The sequence below is a fragment of the Catharus ustulatus genome, chromosome 28 (assembly GCF_009819885.2).
Source record: "Catharus ustulatus isolate bCatUst1 chromosome 28, bCatUst1.pri.v2, whole genome shotgun sequence".
Taxonomy (NCBI): Eukaryota; Metazoa; Chordata; class Aves; order Passeriformes; family Turdidae; genus Catharus; species Catharus ustulatus.
This window is the reverse complement of record NC_046248.1, coordinates 6508665-6525022: the sequence shown is the minus strand read 5'-3', so window position 1 is coordinate 6525022 and position 16358 is coordinate 6508665. Positions and strand designations below refer to the sequence as shown.

The 16358-nt window shown below is 54.5% G+C and overlaps 1 protein-coding gene across 1 annotated transcript; it reads left to right on the top strand.

Moving 5' to 3' along the window:
- The first annotated feature begins 13624 nt into the window (after positions 1 to 13624).
- Positions 13625 to 16292, top strand: RBM7 (RNA binding motif protein 7). Its single transcript, XM_033081717.2, has 5 exons — positions 13625 to 13772; positions 13948 to 14110; positions 14613 to 14715; positions 14906 to 14972; positions 15218 to 16292. Exons 1-5 carry the CDS (start codon positions 13677 to 13679, stop codon positions 15608 to 15610), a joined length of 822 nt encoding a protein of 273 aa, XP_032937608.1. The 5' UTR covers positions 13625 to 13676; the 3' UTR covers positions 15611 to 16292.
- Positions 16293 to 16358: the final 66 nt, after the last annotated feature.

Genomic DNA, 16358 nt, shown 5'->3' with positions numbered 1-16358 from the left:
GGATGTCACCTGGCCAGGCTGGAGCACGCGACAGAGCCACCAGGGCCATCGTGTCACTGCCATGTGAGCCAGCACCAGCGTGCCACTGCACAGCTCCAAAGGAGCCTGCTGCACTCCTGGTCTGTGCACAGAAATCCCTCCTGCTCGTCAGCGCTGCTCCAGGTTCCAGCTTTGCTCACATGGAATCTGTGCCATCCCACGGAAGGAGTGGACCAGGATCCCTCTGGGACTGGTGAGAGGTGGGTTATGACGCACGGAACACCAGTGCCAGGAGAAACGTACAGCTCATGGGTTTGCAGCTTTGTCCCTCCATCCTCCCCGTGCCAGGTTATGGATGCTGCAGCTCTAAGACAATGAGGCTAATTAGTGGCTTAGGGCCCTGAGCCTGCCAGGGCTGGAGGATGAGCTGAGCCGTGACTCAGGAGGGCGGCAGCCTGGCCCAGCCTTCCCACATTCCTCCCCTAAATCCCCCACACAAAGGGGAATTTAGCCACAGTGACTCAGCGAAGGAGCACAAACTTTACAGCCGGGCTTGGAGCGCCGTGTTTATGTATTCCCCCCCAGCAACACGCTGCTGGGTTTGTAATTAAATAAAAATGTCTCCCTCTAGCAGGCTGTGACCCAACCATCAACACAGGACGTATTTTTACAGTTACCCTTCGTATGTATTCGAGAGGGCTCAATCCAGAGGTAGCAACTTTTGAAGCCCTAAGAAGCGGGAGGGGTTGGCCTTGTTTAATTTACTGTGTAATTATTTTTCCTCTTTTTCTCTTCTCTTAACCTGACACACTTGACATCTTGCATGGGACAAGGAAAGAGATGTGCCGAGGCATTAAATGTCAGCCCCGACTTCATGGTGCTGTGGAGGCTGCATGTGTGTTCGGTAAAGTTCATCCCAGAAAAAATCCTTTAAATAGAGCAGAATCTACACCATGACCTCAGCAAAGCACTTCTGGGGGCTCGTTCTGCCTCCCAAAACAGGGCATACTTAGTGAGGGATTGTGTTCCAGTTTCATCCCGCTTGTCCTGCCTGCCTTTGGTTTTGACTCTCCTCAGGATGAATACAGCACTGGGGAAGATGTTTTCAGTCTGTCCAGGCACCATTCACGCTCGTTGGTCCCCTCAGGAGTGGGGCACAGGGCTGCACCTCCACCAGGGCTGCTCCTTCTCCAGGAGGATCACACCCAAGTTCAGACACTAGTGAGAATTCCAGGTGAGTTAAATACTCATTGCATGCTTCTCTGAGCACAAGATCAGCAATTAAAACTCCATTCCTTTAACAGGATGATTTCCAAGAGCCCCTGAATGCCTTTAGAGCTCAAAACCAAAAAGTCATGCAGGACCACAAGCAGCACCCTCAGCCCCACTGGAAGCAGCCAGTTTCTGTGCCCTCATGGTGCTCTCCAGCAGCAATCCACGTCCCATTTCCAGCTGCACAGTGCTCTGCTCTCCCTTCCCAGGCGAGAGGATATTTATATGTATTTATGTGCTCTGTGTGCGCACAGAGAACACGTTACTGCTTCTGACAGGGCAAACAAAAGCCCACACTCGTGGAAGGCTTTCCCCCACTCCTTTCCCTGCTCTTAACATATCTCTGCATTAAATATTCACACAAAATGCCTTCACAGCTGGGGAAACTTCTGCCAAAGGGGCTCCTCCTCCTTCCCTTTCTTGCACCAGGACAAAAAGATCGAGTGGCTGCATCACACATGGCACAGACCTCATTTCTGAGATGCTCGAGCTGCATAATGATGGTATTTTAGGTTCAGATTAAATTCCTGTTCATCTCTTCCATCATTCCTAACAGCCCTCTAAACTGTACAACTCCTGAATGTACAAGAGAGGCAGAACGAAGTCTGAGGCTAAATGTTTTGGTCTGGGTTCAAGGTTAGATATTAACTGATTTTATTTTCTTAATAATTGCCAGAAGATACAATAAAGCCCTGGTATCTTATCTGGTCACAGATTCCTCAGTGACCAAATCAGATAACATTGGTGCAGCAAGGCAGCTCACAATCTGCCCTTTGAGGGTGGGTATTGATGAATCCTTCCCAAAGGTCATGAGGAATTGGTGTGTTCCAGCTTGTATCCATCGCCACAAGTCCCACGGACACGGGCTCCACATTCCAGCCATGTGGTGGGGTCAGCCCTGGGAGCGAGGCGAGTCCAGCCAGGGCTCCAGTGCCCTTGGACCCTGCAATGTTCATGCTGGATGGTGCTTGGCAGGGTCCCCCTTCGGCCAGGGCACATTCCTAGCTGGAACAGCTCGATCAGCCTCCCAGGAATGAGAGTAAACACTCCTGCAAAGTCATTCCTGGATAAGACCTATCTGCCCAGGGCCAGAGGCTCCACGTGTCCCTGCCAGGGATGTGAATGGGGGAGGCAGCACACTGTGACACGGCTGTCACCGGGGCTGCAGCTGCTGCCACCACCCCCAGCTCCTCTCCAGGTATTGACTCCCTTTGGAGCCCAGTCCATTCCTTCTCACAGTGTGCCCCTCCCTCCACGGCTTCTGCTGCCTCAGGTGCTGCATCCTTTGGTTGGGAAATGCCAATTCCGCCACAAATGGACTGGAATTCCATTTCTCTCTGCAGTTTGGAAAACGGTTCACAAAGAATTCCCCATGTAGGGTTCAGTGTTGGAGCACTGGCACCACCGTGCTGCCTGCAAAATTCTGTGGCATCACCAGAGGGCCGAGGGTCCTTGCAGCTGTGCAGAGGGACCGACAGGGCAGGTGGGAGCAAAACTGCTTGGGGATGTGGGGTGAGATATTCCAGCCCAGACGCTTTTGAGGGGGGGGCACATTTTGGAATGTCTCTTCAAGGGCTCTGAAGGGGGAAAAAACCAAATCCCAACTCTCGTGAGAAAGGTAATTAGCTGAAAGGAAAACATGGAATAGTGAAAACTCAAAGGTGCTGGTGGTGGAGGAGCTGGCAGACTCTGGAGAGAGGCACTGAGGCCAGCAGAAAGGGGATGGAGGTTCAGTGACTGTCTGGGGGGACAGGGCTTCATCTTTGGCTACACCATCCTCCCATGCAGCATTGGATTCTCGGGATCAGGCTCTGACTCTGTTACAGGAGTGTGCCATCCTCTGCCATAAAAAACAGAGCAGAGGGGCTCCCAAAGCCCCCAGGGGCTGTAATCCCGGTGGGAAGCAGTGCTGTGTAACTGGCAGGTAGAATGCTTCACCCACATCGCTTGAGAGTTCAGCTGAGGTGATGGGAAGTAATCCTAGCCGGCATTAAAGCCTGTGAGTTTTGCAGCGCTACAGCTCTTTGTCACATCCCTCCCTGAGAATGCAGATCCAGCAGGACATCCAGGCAGCTCTGGGGTGGGCGCTGACAAACCAGGGCACAACTGCTGCACACAGGCTGAGCCTGGTGCCAGCCAAACACCACTGCCCCAAAAAGGAGCAGTTGTTCTGTACACCAAAGCATTTTGAAGTGACCATCACCACAGCAGTCATCCCAGAGCTGCTCCAGCCTCACCACCAGCTGCTCTGCCAGCCCTGATCCCCCTGATGGCTGAGAGGAAACAGGAGCTGGCACTGTGCTGCTGCAGCTACCTGGGCTGGCTGTGCACAGACCACCAGAGCCCATGTGCAGGAGCTCAGACCATTCCTCAGCTCACACGCTGGGAGAGTTGTCTTCCTGCAGATCAGAAAGTTGACCCAGGAATCAACAAAGAGCAGGACACAGGAACAACCTCACCTAGGCACCGAGTGAGCCTTGCCTAGGAAATATGGCAGCAGTGCTAGTTGTGCCTCCAACTCATCTTTCTGACCCATTTCTGGAAATTCAGAGGTTGTCAAGGGATACTGCAACAGGATCACAAACAGGTTTAGTCTGTGCTTTCAGTACTACCCCGATTTAAGTTGCACTTTGCCAAAATCACCCTTTGGACAGGTTTATTCCAGGAGAATCCACTCACAGACCAGGAATGTAAAAGTACCTTTTGCTTTTGGCCACACAGGACCCAAGAGGAGACAGTCCGAGTCCCTGTGACCTGAAATGCTGTCCCTGGCTCTCGTAATCCTAATCCTGCTGAAAATAGGAACCAAGTGTGGCGTACCCAGTGTAACAGCCTGGGCTGTAACAGGTCCTGATCTCCTCCCAAGAGCACTAAACTAACCACAACCAGGATTTCCCCCTTTTTCGGGTCAGAATGCCTAATTTCATGTTCTGTCATTGGGGTCCCAATGAGCTGTTTCTGAGGCTTCACCCCCACACACAGACACAGACAGGCTCTCTGTTCTGCAGAGCAGCAGTCGATGCCGTGCACTCACTGGCACACGGGAGCCTCCCTGCAGTGCCCAGTGCTGAAGTTTGGGCAGGAGCAAAGGATGGTGCTGGACAATTAATCCTGTCCCCAAGAGCCATCAGAAGAAATAAAAGTCGAGAGGCATAAATGCAGCACGATCAGATGGAGGTGGGTCCTTGCTGTGGCTGCTCCAGCGCTGTCCGTGCTCGGAGGGAGCGAGGGGAAGGGAGGGAGATGAGTGAGCACGCTGCCTGCTGCAAATATTGACAGAACCATTATGGGCATGTATAAAACTCCCATTTGCGTGATGCAAGCGGGATAGTCTTTGAATACTTCTGTCTCAAGGAATTCTTTATTTTGCCATAGAAGAAAAATGTTTTCATATTCTCTCCTGCCGTGCAGACCTGCAGCCCGGCAAGCCCTTTTGCCCTTGAGAGCCATAACATTATTTGTTAACATCTTTATGATGCCAAATGGTCTGTGCTAGAACGGGTGCCATTCTTTAGCTGGGAAACCATATGGCATGCCGAGTAATAAATAAGGTATTGTGATAGTTAATGAACCTAATTGCCAGCAAAGGCTTTAATACAGGGAATGTGCTGCTGAGAATTTAGCACCACATTAGAGATGCAGCAGAGCTCCTCTGACTTCTGAGGCTTAATTTAAGTTCTATATTGCAAACTCCAGAAAATAATTCCAAACCCTCCTGCTGGAAAAGCAACCTGCTGGTAGACTGTGATTATACTGAATTACTAAAATCGCAATCAATTTTATACACTCTGTTAACCCTTGCTGGGGAACTTGGCTCTCCAGGAGTGTAGGGGATGCCACTCTGAAGAGGTGCCAAGGCCAAGTGAGTTGGAGCATCATGGTCATCATCCTCACCACGACTGGTCCTCTCCCCTGGTATCTCCTCTTCTGGGAAACACCCCTGGCCCATCTGCTTACCAGCTAAACTGGCTGTGGGCAAAGCTGGGAAGAAAAGCCACAGCTGTGAAGGGTCACCACTGTTCCTCTGTGACCACCCAAATAGCTGCTGTTCCCATGCCATGGTGACACAGCATGGCACAGAGTGCTGGTGCTGCCACTGCCTCATGGCTCCCAGGAAATGCTCCTGAGGGCAGAGCAGTGTAAGCAAACCTAAAACCACAGTTAAACTCGCTTTTACCCCCTCAGTCCTCAGAGTGGGGAGAGTTCTTCTGGGCTAACAGAATCCCTGGTGCTGCTAAAGGCTGTGAATGTGACCACAAGAGCCCCTTCGGTCCAGAACACCCTGGGATCACCCACACCTGCAGAGATGTAAAGATGCCTCCCGTGCATCCCGGGGTGCAGAGGCCCCTGGTCCTTCAAGGGACCAAGGATTCCTTGTTGAGCTGCTGTGCAGCCTGCAGAAACCCACAGAAAGACAAGGAGGATATACGGGTGCTGGAAGGGCTGTTTACAAACTTCCAGTGGCAAACACGGACCTGCTGTCCCATGGAGAAAGGATGTCCCTTGCCACAGGTCGGAGCTGTGCTGCAGCATGACTGCACCTTCTCTGAGGACTGCTCCAGGTACTGCAAGTGCTCATCAGCATCAGAACCTTGGCTCAGACTCTGCACATCATCCCCTGAAACAGCCTCTTCCTGCAGGAAAAGCTGCCCCTGGCTGGCAGGTCCTTTTCAGGGATTCATCCTTCCCCAGAGGCCACCAGCTCCACAGGGAGACACAGAACGCTTGGAGAAGAGCAGCGCTGCTCCTGCAGCACCTCCGGAGCGGCCAGAGCAGGTTATTGGTTTCTTCCCGGCTCTGATTGCGCTCGGCTGCCCTGCAGTCACGTCCTGCGGCTGCGGCGGGCAGCCCGGCTCTGCCAGGCAGTGACATCCCGGCTGGATGTCTGCCCCTCTCCATCCCCTGGCTCCAGCTGCAGCTGGGTCCTTGGCCACCTGCGGGCCTCTCCTGCCCTGGGCTGGGGCAGGTGGCACAGGGAGCCAGGGCAGGGGGTGGCCAGGGCCAGCACGGAACGGGCAGAGCAGCGAGATAAAGAGCGGCGCAGGGCGGATTTAATACTGTACATAAATACACTTTACAATCTGGGGAAGGCTCAGTGCTAAGAGGAAGCCATTGGAATATTTTATCGTGATGCAGATCGAGTGAAAAGACTGTGAATAAATAAAAGGGAAGATAATTATTTGATGGAGTTCTCTTAGGATATGCCACAGCGGGGAATACTTACAGAGAATACATATTACTAGAGAGACTCAGCTATTCAAGCATCAAACCAACCTATAAATTGTCAGAGGAGAAAATTGGAGGAGAGGAATGGATGGGGGTTTGGGCACCGGTCTCATCAGTAACGCCGGGTTGCTCTTTCCACCTTCCCCATCGCAATTCCCCCTGCCCGAGGAGTCACAGCCCTGAAAAAAGGAAGGCTGCCTCCAATAAATGTCTTTCAGGAATTACGGCCGAGCCACTACAGTACGGAGATGGTGTCGTTTATCTCCTCGCCATCTGCACGGGCTCGTCGGGCCGGGGCGCAGCCGCCTGCTCCGGGCAGCCTCGTCTGTGCTGCACTTGTGCAGGTTCAGGAGCTTCAGCCCCGTCTGTGCTGCACTTGTGCAGGGCCAGGAGCTCCAGCCCCGTCTGTGCTGCACTTGTGCAGGTTCAGGAGCTTCAGCCTCGTCTGTGCTGCACTTCTGCAGTGTCAGGAGCTCCAGCCCCGTCTGTGCTGCACTTGTGCAGGGCCAGGAGCTTCAGCCCCGTCTGTGCTGCACTTGTGCAGGGCCAGGAGCTTCAGCCTCGTCTGTGCTGCACTTGTGCAGGGCCAGGAGCTTCAGCCTCGTCTGTGCTGCACTTGTGCAGGGCCAGGAGCTTCAGCCCCGTCTGTGCTGCACTTGTGCAGGGCCAGGAGCTCCAGCCTCGTCTGTGCTGCACTTGTGCAGGGCCAGGAGCTTCAGCCTTATCTGTGCTGCACTTGTGCAGGGCCAGGAGCTTCAGCCTCGTCTGTGCTGCACTTGTGCAGGGCCAGGAGCTCCAGCCTCGTCTGTGCTGCACTTGTGCAGGGCCAGGAGCTTCGGCAGCAGAGCCCAGAGCGGCTCCTGAGCGGCACAGCCTCTCCTGGCACCTCGCTGCCATCCCCAACCGCATCCTCCGAGGCTGCATCACCCGGCCCCGTTTCGGAGTCCCTGCACAGAGAGGGGTTCCCGGCTGCGGGACCGGGCTGGTGCATCCCCACGGTGCATTTCCCAGAACCTTGAGCCGACAGGCAGCTGCCGAGTGCCCAGCTCTGCCATGCCGGCATCCCCCGACCTCCCCCGACCTCCCTTCTCGCCCGCTCCCAAGTCCAGGCTTTCCAAAAAAAGCGCTGTGCCAAGCCTAACGATGCTGCGCGCTCTGGCAGCGGTGCTCGGAGCGATGCTCCGCGTTTCGGGGAGCGAAGCAGCCTTTCCCTGAGGTCAGAGTGCTTCCTAGAGGCGAGAAAGTGCCCGGCACAGCTCGCACCAGCCCTGCTGCTCTCCCACCCGGCGCCGGTCCCTGCTCCCAGGTCGCAATCCCTCAGGAATTGTATAGAGATGGCACAGACCGAAACCCTGTGATACAGGGTCCGTGAACAACAGCTTTTTAATATGGTACCAGTGCTGTATTCTTTTTTTTCCCCCCACTGTTCTTGGCCCTGTTCCCTACTAAAGCACCCTCACACCCATCCTCTCCCTCCTGCACAGCACCAGCTCTGCTTCCTGGAGGCAGCTGGGACAAAAGTGAATATCGGGAGGGAGCCGAGGAACACTCCCCATCCTGCCAGCATCTCCGCCTGGCACCAGCACCAGGTCTGGGTGGGAGCAGTTTACATCCTTTCCTGACGGGGCTGATGTCACCAGCTCTGAGCATCTCCCGTCTCTCTGGGGCTGAAGGAAACCTTCGGCTCCTTTATGGGGATGAGGTAAGTGACAGCCTGCGGTTCAAAGAGGCAGCCTCAGGTAATTAGCAGAGGTGCTCATTATTTTAAGCGAGACTTGCCACTGCTTCCAGAGCCCTGAACAGGAGCAAAGCTGGTCTCGAGCACGGGCAACCTTTAAGGCTGGCTCAGACAACACAATCAAAGGCAGCCTGACAGCGGCAGGTCTCCCTCCCTCCGCCTGCAGAAGGGAATTGCTCAGTCACCTGCACCCAGAATAGGACTTTGTCCCTGTTCCTGTCATTAATTTATCGCCTGTGAATTAGCAGGGCCCCAGAGACGCACAGAGCCCACCTGTTCCCTCGCCCAGCTCTGACATTTGCAGCCTCCCCGGCAGGTACAGGCCCTGGAATGGTGCCATAAACCATCCTGTGAGGCAGCGCTGCCGGGGGGTGCCCGCCCTGCTCCCCCAGCACTGCAGGGAGCACCAGCCTGCTCCGGGATGGACACAGCCAGCCACGGCTCCTGAAAATAGATCCTATTCTTCCCTGGAAAAGCAGCTCTAATGCCGTGGGGGGATGCTCAAAGGGATGAGACAAAGCACCCTGCTTTTGGTAACGGGGCAGGATGAACAGCAGCCCCCAGCCTGTGCCACCCTTTCAGCAGAGGTCATTCTTACACCAGTATCACTCCATTTACCCCAAATGCACAGCGCTGCTGTAATCACTGCCATTCTGGACTCCAAACAAATCGGCCCTAAATGCTTTTCTGTTTTGTTAAAAGGGGACGGGAGGAGGGCGGTTTCAAAGCCGCCATGGCTGTAATGCAAGGAAATTACCATGTAGGACGCAGGGGTCTGAAAGCTGCACTTAATATCCCACACCTTTCTGAATCCTTTGTGTCATGACAGCCCCAGAGCAGCGGTGGCTGGTTGGGTCGGCAGACGATCCCGCACTCCTCCTCTTAGCCCCACCACCAGTGCAGGGGCTCCAAGTGCCCTGCCTCCTTCCCAGAGCCCTGGCAGAACCAGCGGCACACAGAAACCAGCTCTGCCTCCACCACCAGCTCTTGGCTTGGCTGCTGAAGAACAAAGACACTGGCATTTGTGTCCACAAACTTGGCTGGTTCCGTTCATGGACACTTGTGCCTGTGTCAGGCATCTCCAAAGTGTTAAAAAAAAATGGGCACTAGGGTAAAAGAGCTCCTCAATGTTCTCATGGAAATAAAAACTACAGGGTGGTTAGAAACAACACAGCCATGTCAGACCTAAACCCACAGGAACCTCAACGTTCGACCTCTTCATTTGTCCCTGTTAGTACAGGGAGAGCAGAGAGACTCCATGCTAATCATAGGAAAAGAAAGTTTTTTTACAAATAACCTGTAAACAGTCCATAGGAGAGGAAAAACTCCAGCTAAGACAGCCTTTGCTCCAAGGCTCCACAATGGCAGTCCCAGCTCACACTGAGCTAGATCTCCACAGGGATGTGCAGCTGGCTCTGGAATGCCTTGGCTGAGTGACCTGCTGCTGCCAGAGCTCTTCTACAGAGCGCTGCACCTTCGGGCAGAGGAGAGACACAGGTTTGGGATGAATCACACCACGATGCGTAGAAAAGTCGCATTAGTGGAACCATTCTGAGGCACTGCAGCTCCTAGTCAAGTACTGGGAGCTGGAAGCCATATTTATGAGTGAGATATATCCGCAGAGGGAGCAATAAACTGCAAAGCAAAGTATGAAGGTTTGCAGCAAACGCTGTAAAGTTTTACACTCCCGAAAACTGGGAATAAAAGATGTACCCATTTAAAGCAGAGTGGATGGAAAGGGTTTGCACAGGACTATAAAACAGCCTTATAATAGTTAATTGCTACTTTCTTCTTGCAGCCCAGAGAAAAGAACAGCTTAAATCCCTGTTGAAGAGTGGGAGCAGAGAAAGGAGAGTGAGGAGCAGGGAGAGGAGTGCAGGGAATGTGAACCTTTTGTCTGGGATCCTCTAACCACGCAGAGAAGAGACGGCTTTTGTTCCTGGCACTGGGCTGCTCCTGCTCCCCTCTGTGGGCAGAGCGAGACCTGGGGCAGGGGCCCAGCAGCGTGGCCAGTTGTTAATTATGTGTCATTTAACGAAGATCCCATCGATGCCCATGCGACAGACACCCAGCCAAACATCTGTCCTGCCAGGAAAGGGCACAGCAGTGGGTGGATCCCTCTGGCTCTGATAGGACCCTTGAAGCACGGTATTTCTGACCACAGAAATACAGGGGAAAACTCAAAATGTTTTCTGCAACGACCAAAACAACCAGCCACCTTCAACCAACTCCCACAGAAGCACCAGCACCCACTGGTGCCCTCAAAGGACACTCATCCTTACCACAGCACCTCCCCAGCCAGTGTTCCACTGCAGCAGCTGGAACTCCAAATCTCCTTTGGGACACCAACAGGAGCTGTGCTCATGCAGGGGCCACGCAGAGCCTGACCCAGTAATGCCCTGAGGTGCTGCAAACACCAAAATACACCCCCCGAGCTCTCTCTGCCCTTTATCATCTCCCAGCTGCTGCCCAGGTGAGGGGACGGGGCCAGGGTGCTCCCCCATAGGGTGGGAAAGCTCCCCTCTTCCCTCTCCAGCCCTCTGCAGCCGCTGCTTTGTTTTCAGTGTGATTTTCCCTGCCTGCAGTGGCAGATTTTGTGCAATATCCAGGAAAGCAGAGCCGTGCATCCCTCACTGTAAACATCGAGATGCTGTTTCCACCCATCAGAGCAGCACTTAGGTGGAGATGACAATGGAGCTGGCGCAGCCCTAATCACACACTTTGATTGAAATAAGAGTACAGGGGAAATGGAAATCAGACGTCAGGAGCCAGGCTCTGGTGGAGCTGAGGAGCTGCAGCATCAGAGCCATTCTGGGGGCTGCCTTGAGCTCGGGGGCTGGCTCTTTGGGCTGACCTGATCGTGGCTTGCTAGTGCCTATTTAGAGTTTTTAATCTTCACAGCCTGGAGTCACAGGACAAGGGAGAAAGGCTTCACACTGACACAGTAGGTTTAGATCAGGTATCAGGAAGATATCTTCCCCTATGAGGGTGCTGTGACCGTGGCACAGAAAGGCTGTGGCTCCCCCATCCCTAGAAGTGTCCAAGGCCAGGTTGGATGGGGCTTGGAGCAGCCTGGTCTGGTGTAAGGTGTCCCTGCCCATGACAGGCCAATCCCAGGACATTCTGTGATTCTGTGATTCCCAGGACCAGGCAGTGCCAGGCTGGCAGTGAGGGCAGTAAGTGTCAGCTCCGAGATGCTCTGCCACCTCTGCTCGGTGGCCTCTGGGTGCTGACAGTTTGTGCTTTTATTTCCAGGTCATGTCATTCAACGAACAAAATCAGGCTCTAAGGACTGGAAGCTAAGCACTGCACTGCCAAAAGCCCCTGGGTCAGCTTGCCTGACCTTGCATATCCCAGCACTGCAGTAGCAGGGAGCACAGATTGTTGGCTTTGCTGTCAGAAGAAAACCTCTTTACCATGTTCATCTTTCTAGCTGACATCCTTTTCACGCCTCGTGTGCTCAGCAGAGGGTTTGGCAGTGGCAGGTCTGGCTCAGTGAGGAGGTTTGTAAAGCAAATGCACCTTGGATCTGCACTCGCACTTGTTAGTTTGATGATGCTGCGGCAGCTCCTCGGCTGTCACTCCTAACGATGGATCCTTAAAAAAGCAAAGGCCAATTATATAGATTTGGAGTCGGTAATGAGCCTAAAACTGTTTGATCATTTTGGCTCCAGCTGGGCGAGTGGGAGGAGGACGAGCTGCTGTGGGGACCTGGCAGTGCAGAAGTGCGGGGCTCTGCTGCCTCTTTGTGGCAGTGAAGGTGAAGGAGCTGTCACCATCGCGTCCCCTCCGTGCTGCTCAGGAGGGGATAAATATCTGTAAATATGTATATATAAACACATTAAAAAAGCAAACAAACCCCCCAAACTGCCTAAATAAATAAACCACCACGTCTCTTCTGTAGTTGAAACTTGCAAGTGGAATTGGTTGGAATCTCAGCAATATTTCCAAGCGCCTGAGCATTTGGAGTGAAAACAGGCAGCCAAAGAATGGGCTTTTTCTCCCAAAGCAAAAGTTTCTGGTTTCCCACTTGGCTCCTTTGAAGAGCAAAAAGGGCACAAAAGAGTGACACAAACAACAACTCCAAGAGCATCTCCGAAGCACCTGAAGCGCTTCCTGTTCTCTCACTGTGTATTTTCCAAGCCTGGGCTGGGTGAGGCTGTGCCAGGCAGTGCCTGAGGCCACCAGCTCCTACCGTGGCCCCTGGTCAGGGCCATGGCACCCGCCCGTGGAACAAGCCACGACGGCACAGGCACCACACGCTCCCAGCCAGGCCCGAGGGGACCCAGGGAGGGAGAACAGGCACAGCAAAGTAAACGAGGCTCCAGGGAAATTAAGGCAAAGTGGAAGTCCTGGCAATGCGAGGTAATAATTCCCTTTCTGAACGAGTGACGGTTTGGAATTTAACCAGGCGAACGCGATTAAACCAAATGGATATAAATTCTAGGTGCGGCGGCAAGTAATGAAGTGGAGAAAATGAACAGCACCCAATTAACAAGGAAATCGGATCTGCTGCAACGTGTGGGGATCTAATGAAAAATGAAGACTCAACTGCCCCTCTCAAAATTTTTCCAGATGGAGAACACCCGTTTTACATCCAGCATCTTCTGGGGTACCCAGGGGATTGCAGTGGCTGGGGAGAGCCAAGGATGCTTTCCAAACCCCTTGGAGAAGTGAAACCCCTGGGAAGGCTGGTGTCCGCCTGCTCCAAGGGGATCCAGCCACAGGAGCAGCCGGGCTTGGAGCCCCTGGACAAACCCCAGCACTGGGGCCAAGGGCAGGACCTGGCTGCAGGCTCGTGACAGGGGTGCGCTGTCGCGACAATGGGGCTGCTGCACGTGATGTGCAAACGACTCCCCTATGGCAAACGGGGTTTTACTGCCAGGTATTGGTTAATTACAGGTCAGCAGTGAATTCCCGGGGCTCTGCACGTCCTGTGTGCCCCATTGCCCCATTCCCGCTTCCTGTTCCTATTGCCCCATTCCCGTTCCCGTTCCCATTCCCATTGCCCCATTCCCATTCCCGTTCCCTATTGCCCCATTCCCATTGTCCCATTCCCATTGTCCCGTTCCCGCTCCCCATTGGCCGTTCCCGTTCCCATTCCCATTGTCCCGTTCCCATTCCCACTGTCCCGTTCCCATTCCCCACTGTCCCGTTCCCATTCCCATTGTCCCATTCCCATTCCCACTGTCCCGTTCCCGTTCCCCATTGGCCGTTCCCGTTTTCCATTCCCGTTCCCATTCTCCCGTTCCCCATTGGCCGTTCCCGTTCCCATTCCCATTGTCCCGTTCCCATTCCCACTGTCCCGTTCCCGCTCCCCATTGGCCGTTCCTGTCCCCTTGGCCCCGCCCCCGCCCCATGCGGCGGACCCCGCGCGCACGCCGCGCCCCCGGTGACGTCACGCCGGACGCCGCGGGGCCGCAGCCGCTGCGAGCGCGCTCGTTCAGATCCCGGCGCGGCCATGGGCGCAGCGGCTGCTGAGGCGAACCGGACGCTCTTCGTGGGGAACCTGGACCCCAAGGTCACCGAGGAGCTCATCTTCGAGCTCTTCCACCAGGTACCGCCCGGCGCCCGCGCTGTGTGTACCGGGGAAGGGCGCGGCGGGGCAGGCCGCGGCCGCCATGGCCGGCGGGGCTACGGCGGCCGCCGCGGGACAGCGCTCGGCGGGGCGCACGTGCGCGGGGCGGCCGCTGCCTCCCGGTGTTTGCTTAACCCTCGGTCCCCCGTGGCAGGCGGGCCCCGTGATCACCGTGAAGATCCCGAAGGACCGGGACGGACGGTCCAAGCAGTTCGCCTTCGTCAATTTCAAACACGAGGAGTCGGTGCCGTACGGGCTGCGGCTGCTCAACGGGATCAAGCTCTACGGGCGGCCCATGCGCATCCAGTTCCGATCAGGTACCGCAGGGACCCTCACCAGTTCTCTAGAGGGAAAGTGAACTGCTCTAGCCTGGTTAACCGGGTAAATTGCAAGAGCCTCTCAGCAAGAGGTCCCTCATCTGGCAGCTCTGCTCCTCTCACACCCTCCCGTCCTGGTGCTTCCACCAGGGACCTTCTGTCCCTCATGGCCGGAGTAACCCCTTGGCCGAGCCTTCTCTTTGGGGTTTTATCGGTTATTCCTGCAGCACCTCTAAGATCTCTTTTAAATTATCACACGAGCATTAAAAATCGCATCTGACAGTGGTTAAATGAGGCACATTGGCTACAATATCTCTGCCCTTTCTGGCGGGAGTTAAGACAGTTACAGTGCTTTGTTTTGGTAACTGGGTCATGCGCTTTTGCAGATCGCTGATGAAACTTGAGAGCCAATTCAAAACGTGTTGAGTGTTGCAAGTTCACTTCACAGCCGAGTTCCTTAACTGGTATTTGTAGGTCTCCTGAAATATTTGTCTCTCTCCAGGGAGCAGTCATGCAGCGCAGGATATCAATCCATCCTGTTCCCAGCTCGGAGCTCCTGGCATCAACCCTCCTGGGATGCCTCATCCAGCATCCAACTGCAGCAGGTACGAGTCTCACCAGCCCAGGAGCGTGGAATGGACATAGACATTGCATGATTTACCATGTTCCCGGCTACTTCCAAGGGCAATTTGGTGTTTCTTTCCTGTGGAGGGAATACTAGTGGGATGCAGATGCCCCTTGGACTGCAGCAGTTGTGTGTTCAAGGCTGAAACTCCTCATCTCTTTTCTGTGCAGGTATGATAGAGTTCCAGATGGCATGGCCAGCCCAGGGTTCCAGTCGAGCCTGCAGAGACAAGCAGTGGTACGTGCACACACTCACAGGTTGTGGGAATAGACTTTTGGGATGCTGAAATGACAATTCCAGAAGATTTGAAGGTCCTGGTACAGCGGAGACCAGCTGGGAGGGCTCTGGGTTGTGGGTGAAGTAATGGCTCTCTTCCACTCTGGTATCTGCAGCGTGAGTTGGAGGCCAGCGCAGGGTTTGGTTCAAGCACTCCAGCGAATGTACCAAACCGAGCATCCCTTTTTTCCCTCTTTCCCTTCCAGATGAACAGCGCGGCTCGGCAGCAGCCCCAGTTCGGCGGCAAATACGAGCAGCCCGGCTTTGCCCCTCCTGGCTACCCGCACTCCTTCCACGGCCTGCCCGGCTCCCCGGGGCCGTGGCGCCCCGAGGGGTCAGCACCGCGCAAGGGCCGGCTGGGCGGCCACCCCTACCCCCTGGACAGCCGCCACTTCGGCCGTGAGCGCTACGGGGACTGCGGCCCCGACTACGGCCGGGGCAAGCGGGACGAGTACGGCTACGACGAGAGGGGCCACGAGCCCGAGCACCACTACCGGGGCCGCGAGGAGCACTACGACGACAAGCACCGCGACAGCTGGAGCTACGAGTACCGCAGGGAGAGCTACAGAGAGGCCAAGTGGCACTCGTCACGGCACTGAGGGACTCGAGGGCAGAGCAAATGCGACCTGTTTCTCACTGAGTACATGTATAAACTCCCCCCCCCAAAAAAAACCTAACCCCAGTGAAGTCACCTTTTAGTGTTTGTAAAAAATACCAGCAGTGCAGTCCTGCCAAACTTTGGTCTCAGTATTAAATGTGTTAACTCACACTTCAGGGCTTTACATTAACATTTACATTGTACATTACGGTTAAAAAAGCCGTAGTGGAGTTCTGGAGAAACCACCATTCTGTCCTTGTTCACAGAGAAGGGCTGTTAGAATTTTTTGTGTTAGATGGAAGGGTTTAGCGTTTTGTGGGACTGATGCTGCCTGGTGTCTGCAGCATTCCTCATGTCATTTGTTACACAGAGAATCACACAATGGTCTGGGTGGTACCTTAAAGACCACCTCCCACCCCCCTGCCAGAGGTAGGGACACATTGCACTAGACCAGGCTGCTCAGAACCCTGTCCAGCCTGGCCTTGAACGCTTCCAGTGATGGAGCATCCACAATTTCCATGGGCAACTTGTCACAGTGCCTAAGCACCCTCACAATAAAAAAAATTTTCCTAATATGTAATCCAAACCTACTCTCTTTCAATACCCCGTTGTCCATCTAAAATATCACAGTATTGTTTTGGAGAACATTAAAAGTCTCCCTGGGGAAAGCCCCTGGGTCAACATCCACCTTTGAGGCGGGGACAGCGGAGCTGCTCCGCGAGACCGGTGACGGTGGGGGCGCTCCGGAC

What these genes read in the sequence shown, in the direction of transcription:
- RBM7 (XM_033081717.2), top strand. Translation starts at nt 13,677, where the DNA reads ATGGGCGCAGCGGCTGCTGAGGCGAACCGGACGCTCTTCGTGGGGAAC. An exon ending in CCAGCATCCAACTGCAGCAG is followed by an intron (nt 14,716 to 14,905) that starts GTACGAGTCTCA and finishes TTTTCTGTGCAG; the next exon opens with GTATGATAGAGTTCCAGATG. An exon ending in GCCTGCAGAGACAAGCAGTG is followed by an intron (nt 14,973 to 15,217) that starts GTACGTGCACAC and finishes TTTCCCTTCCAG; the next exon opens with ATGAACAGCGCGGCTCGGCA.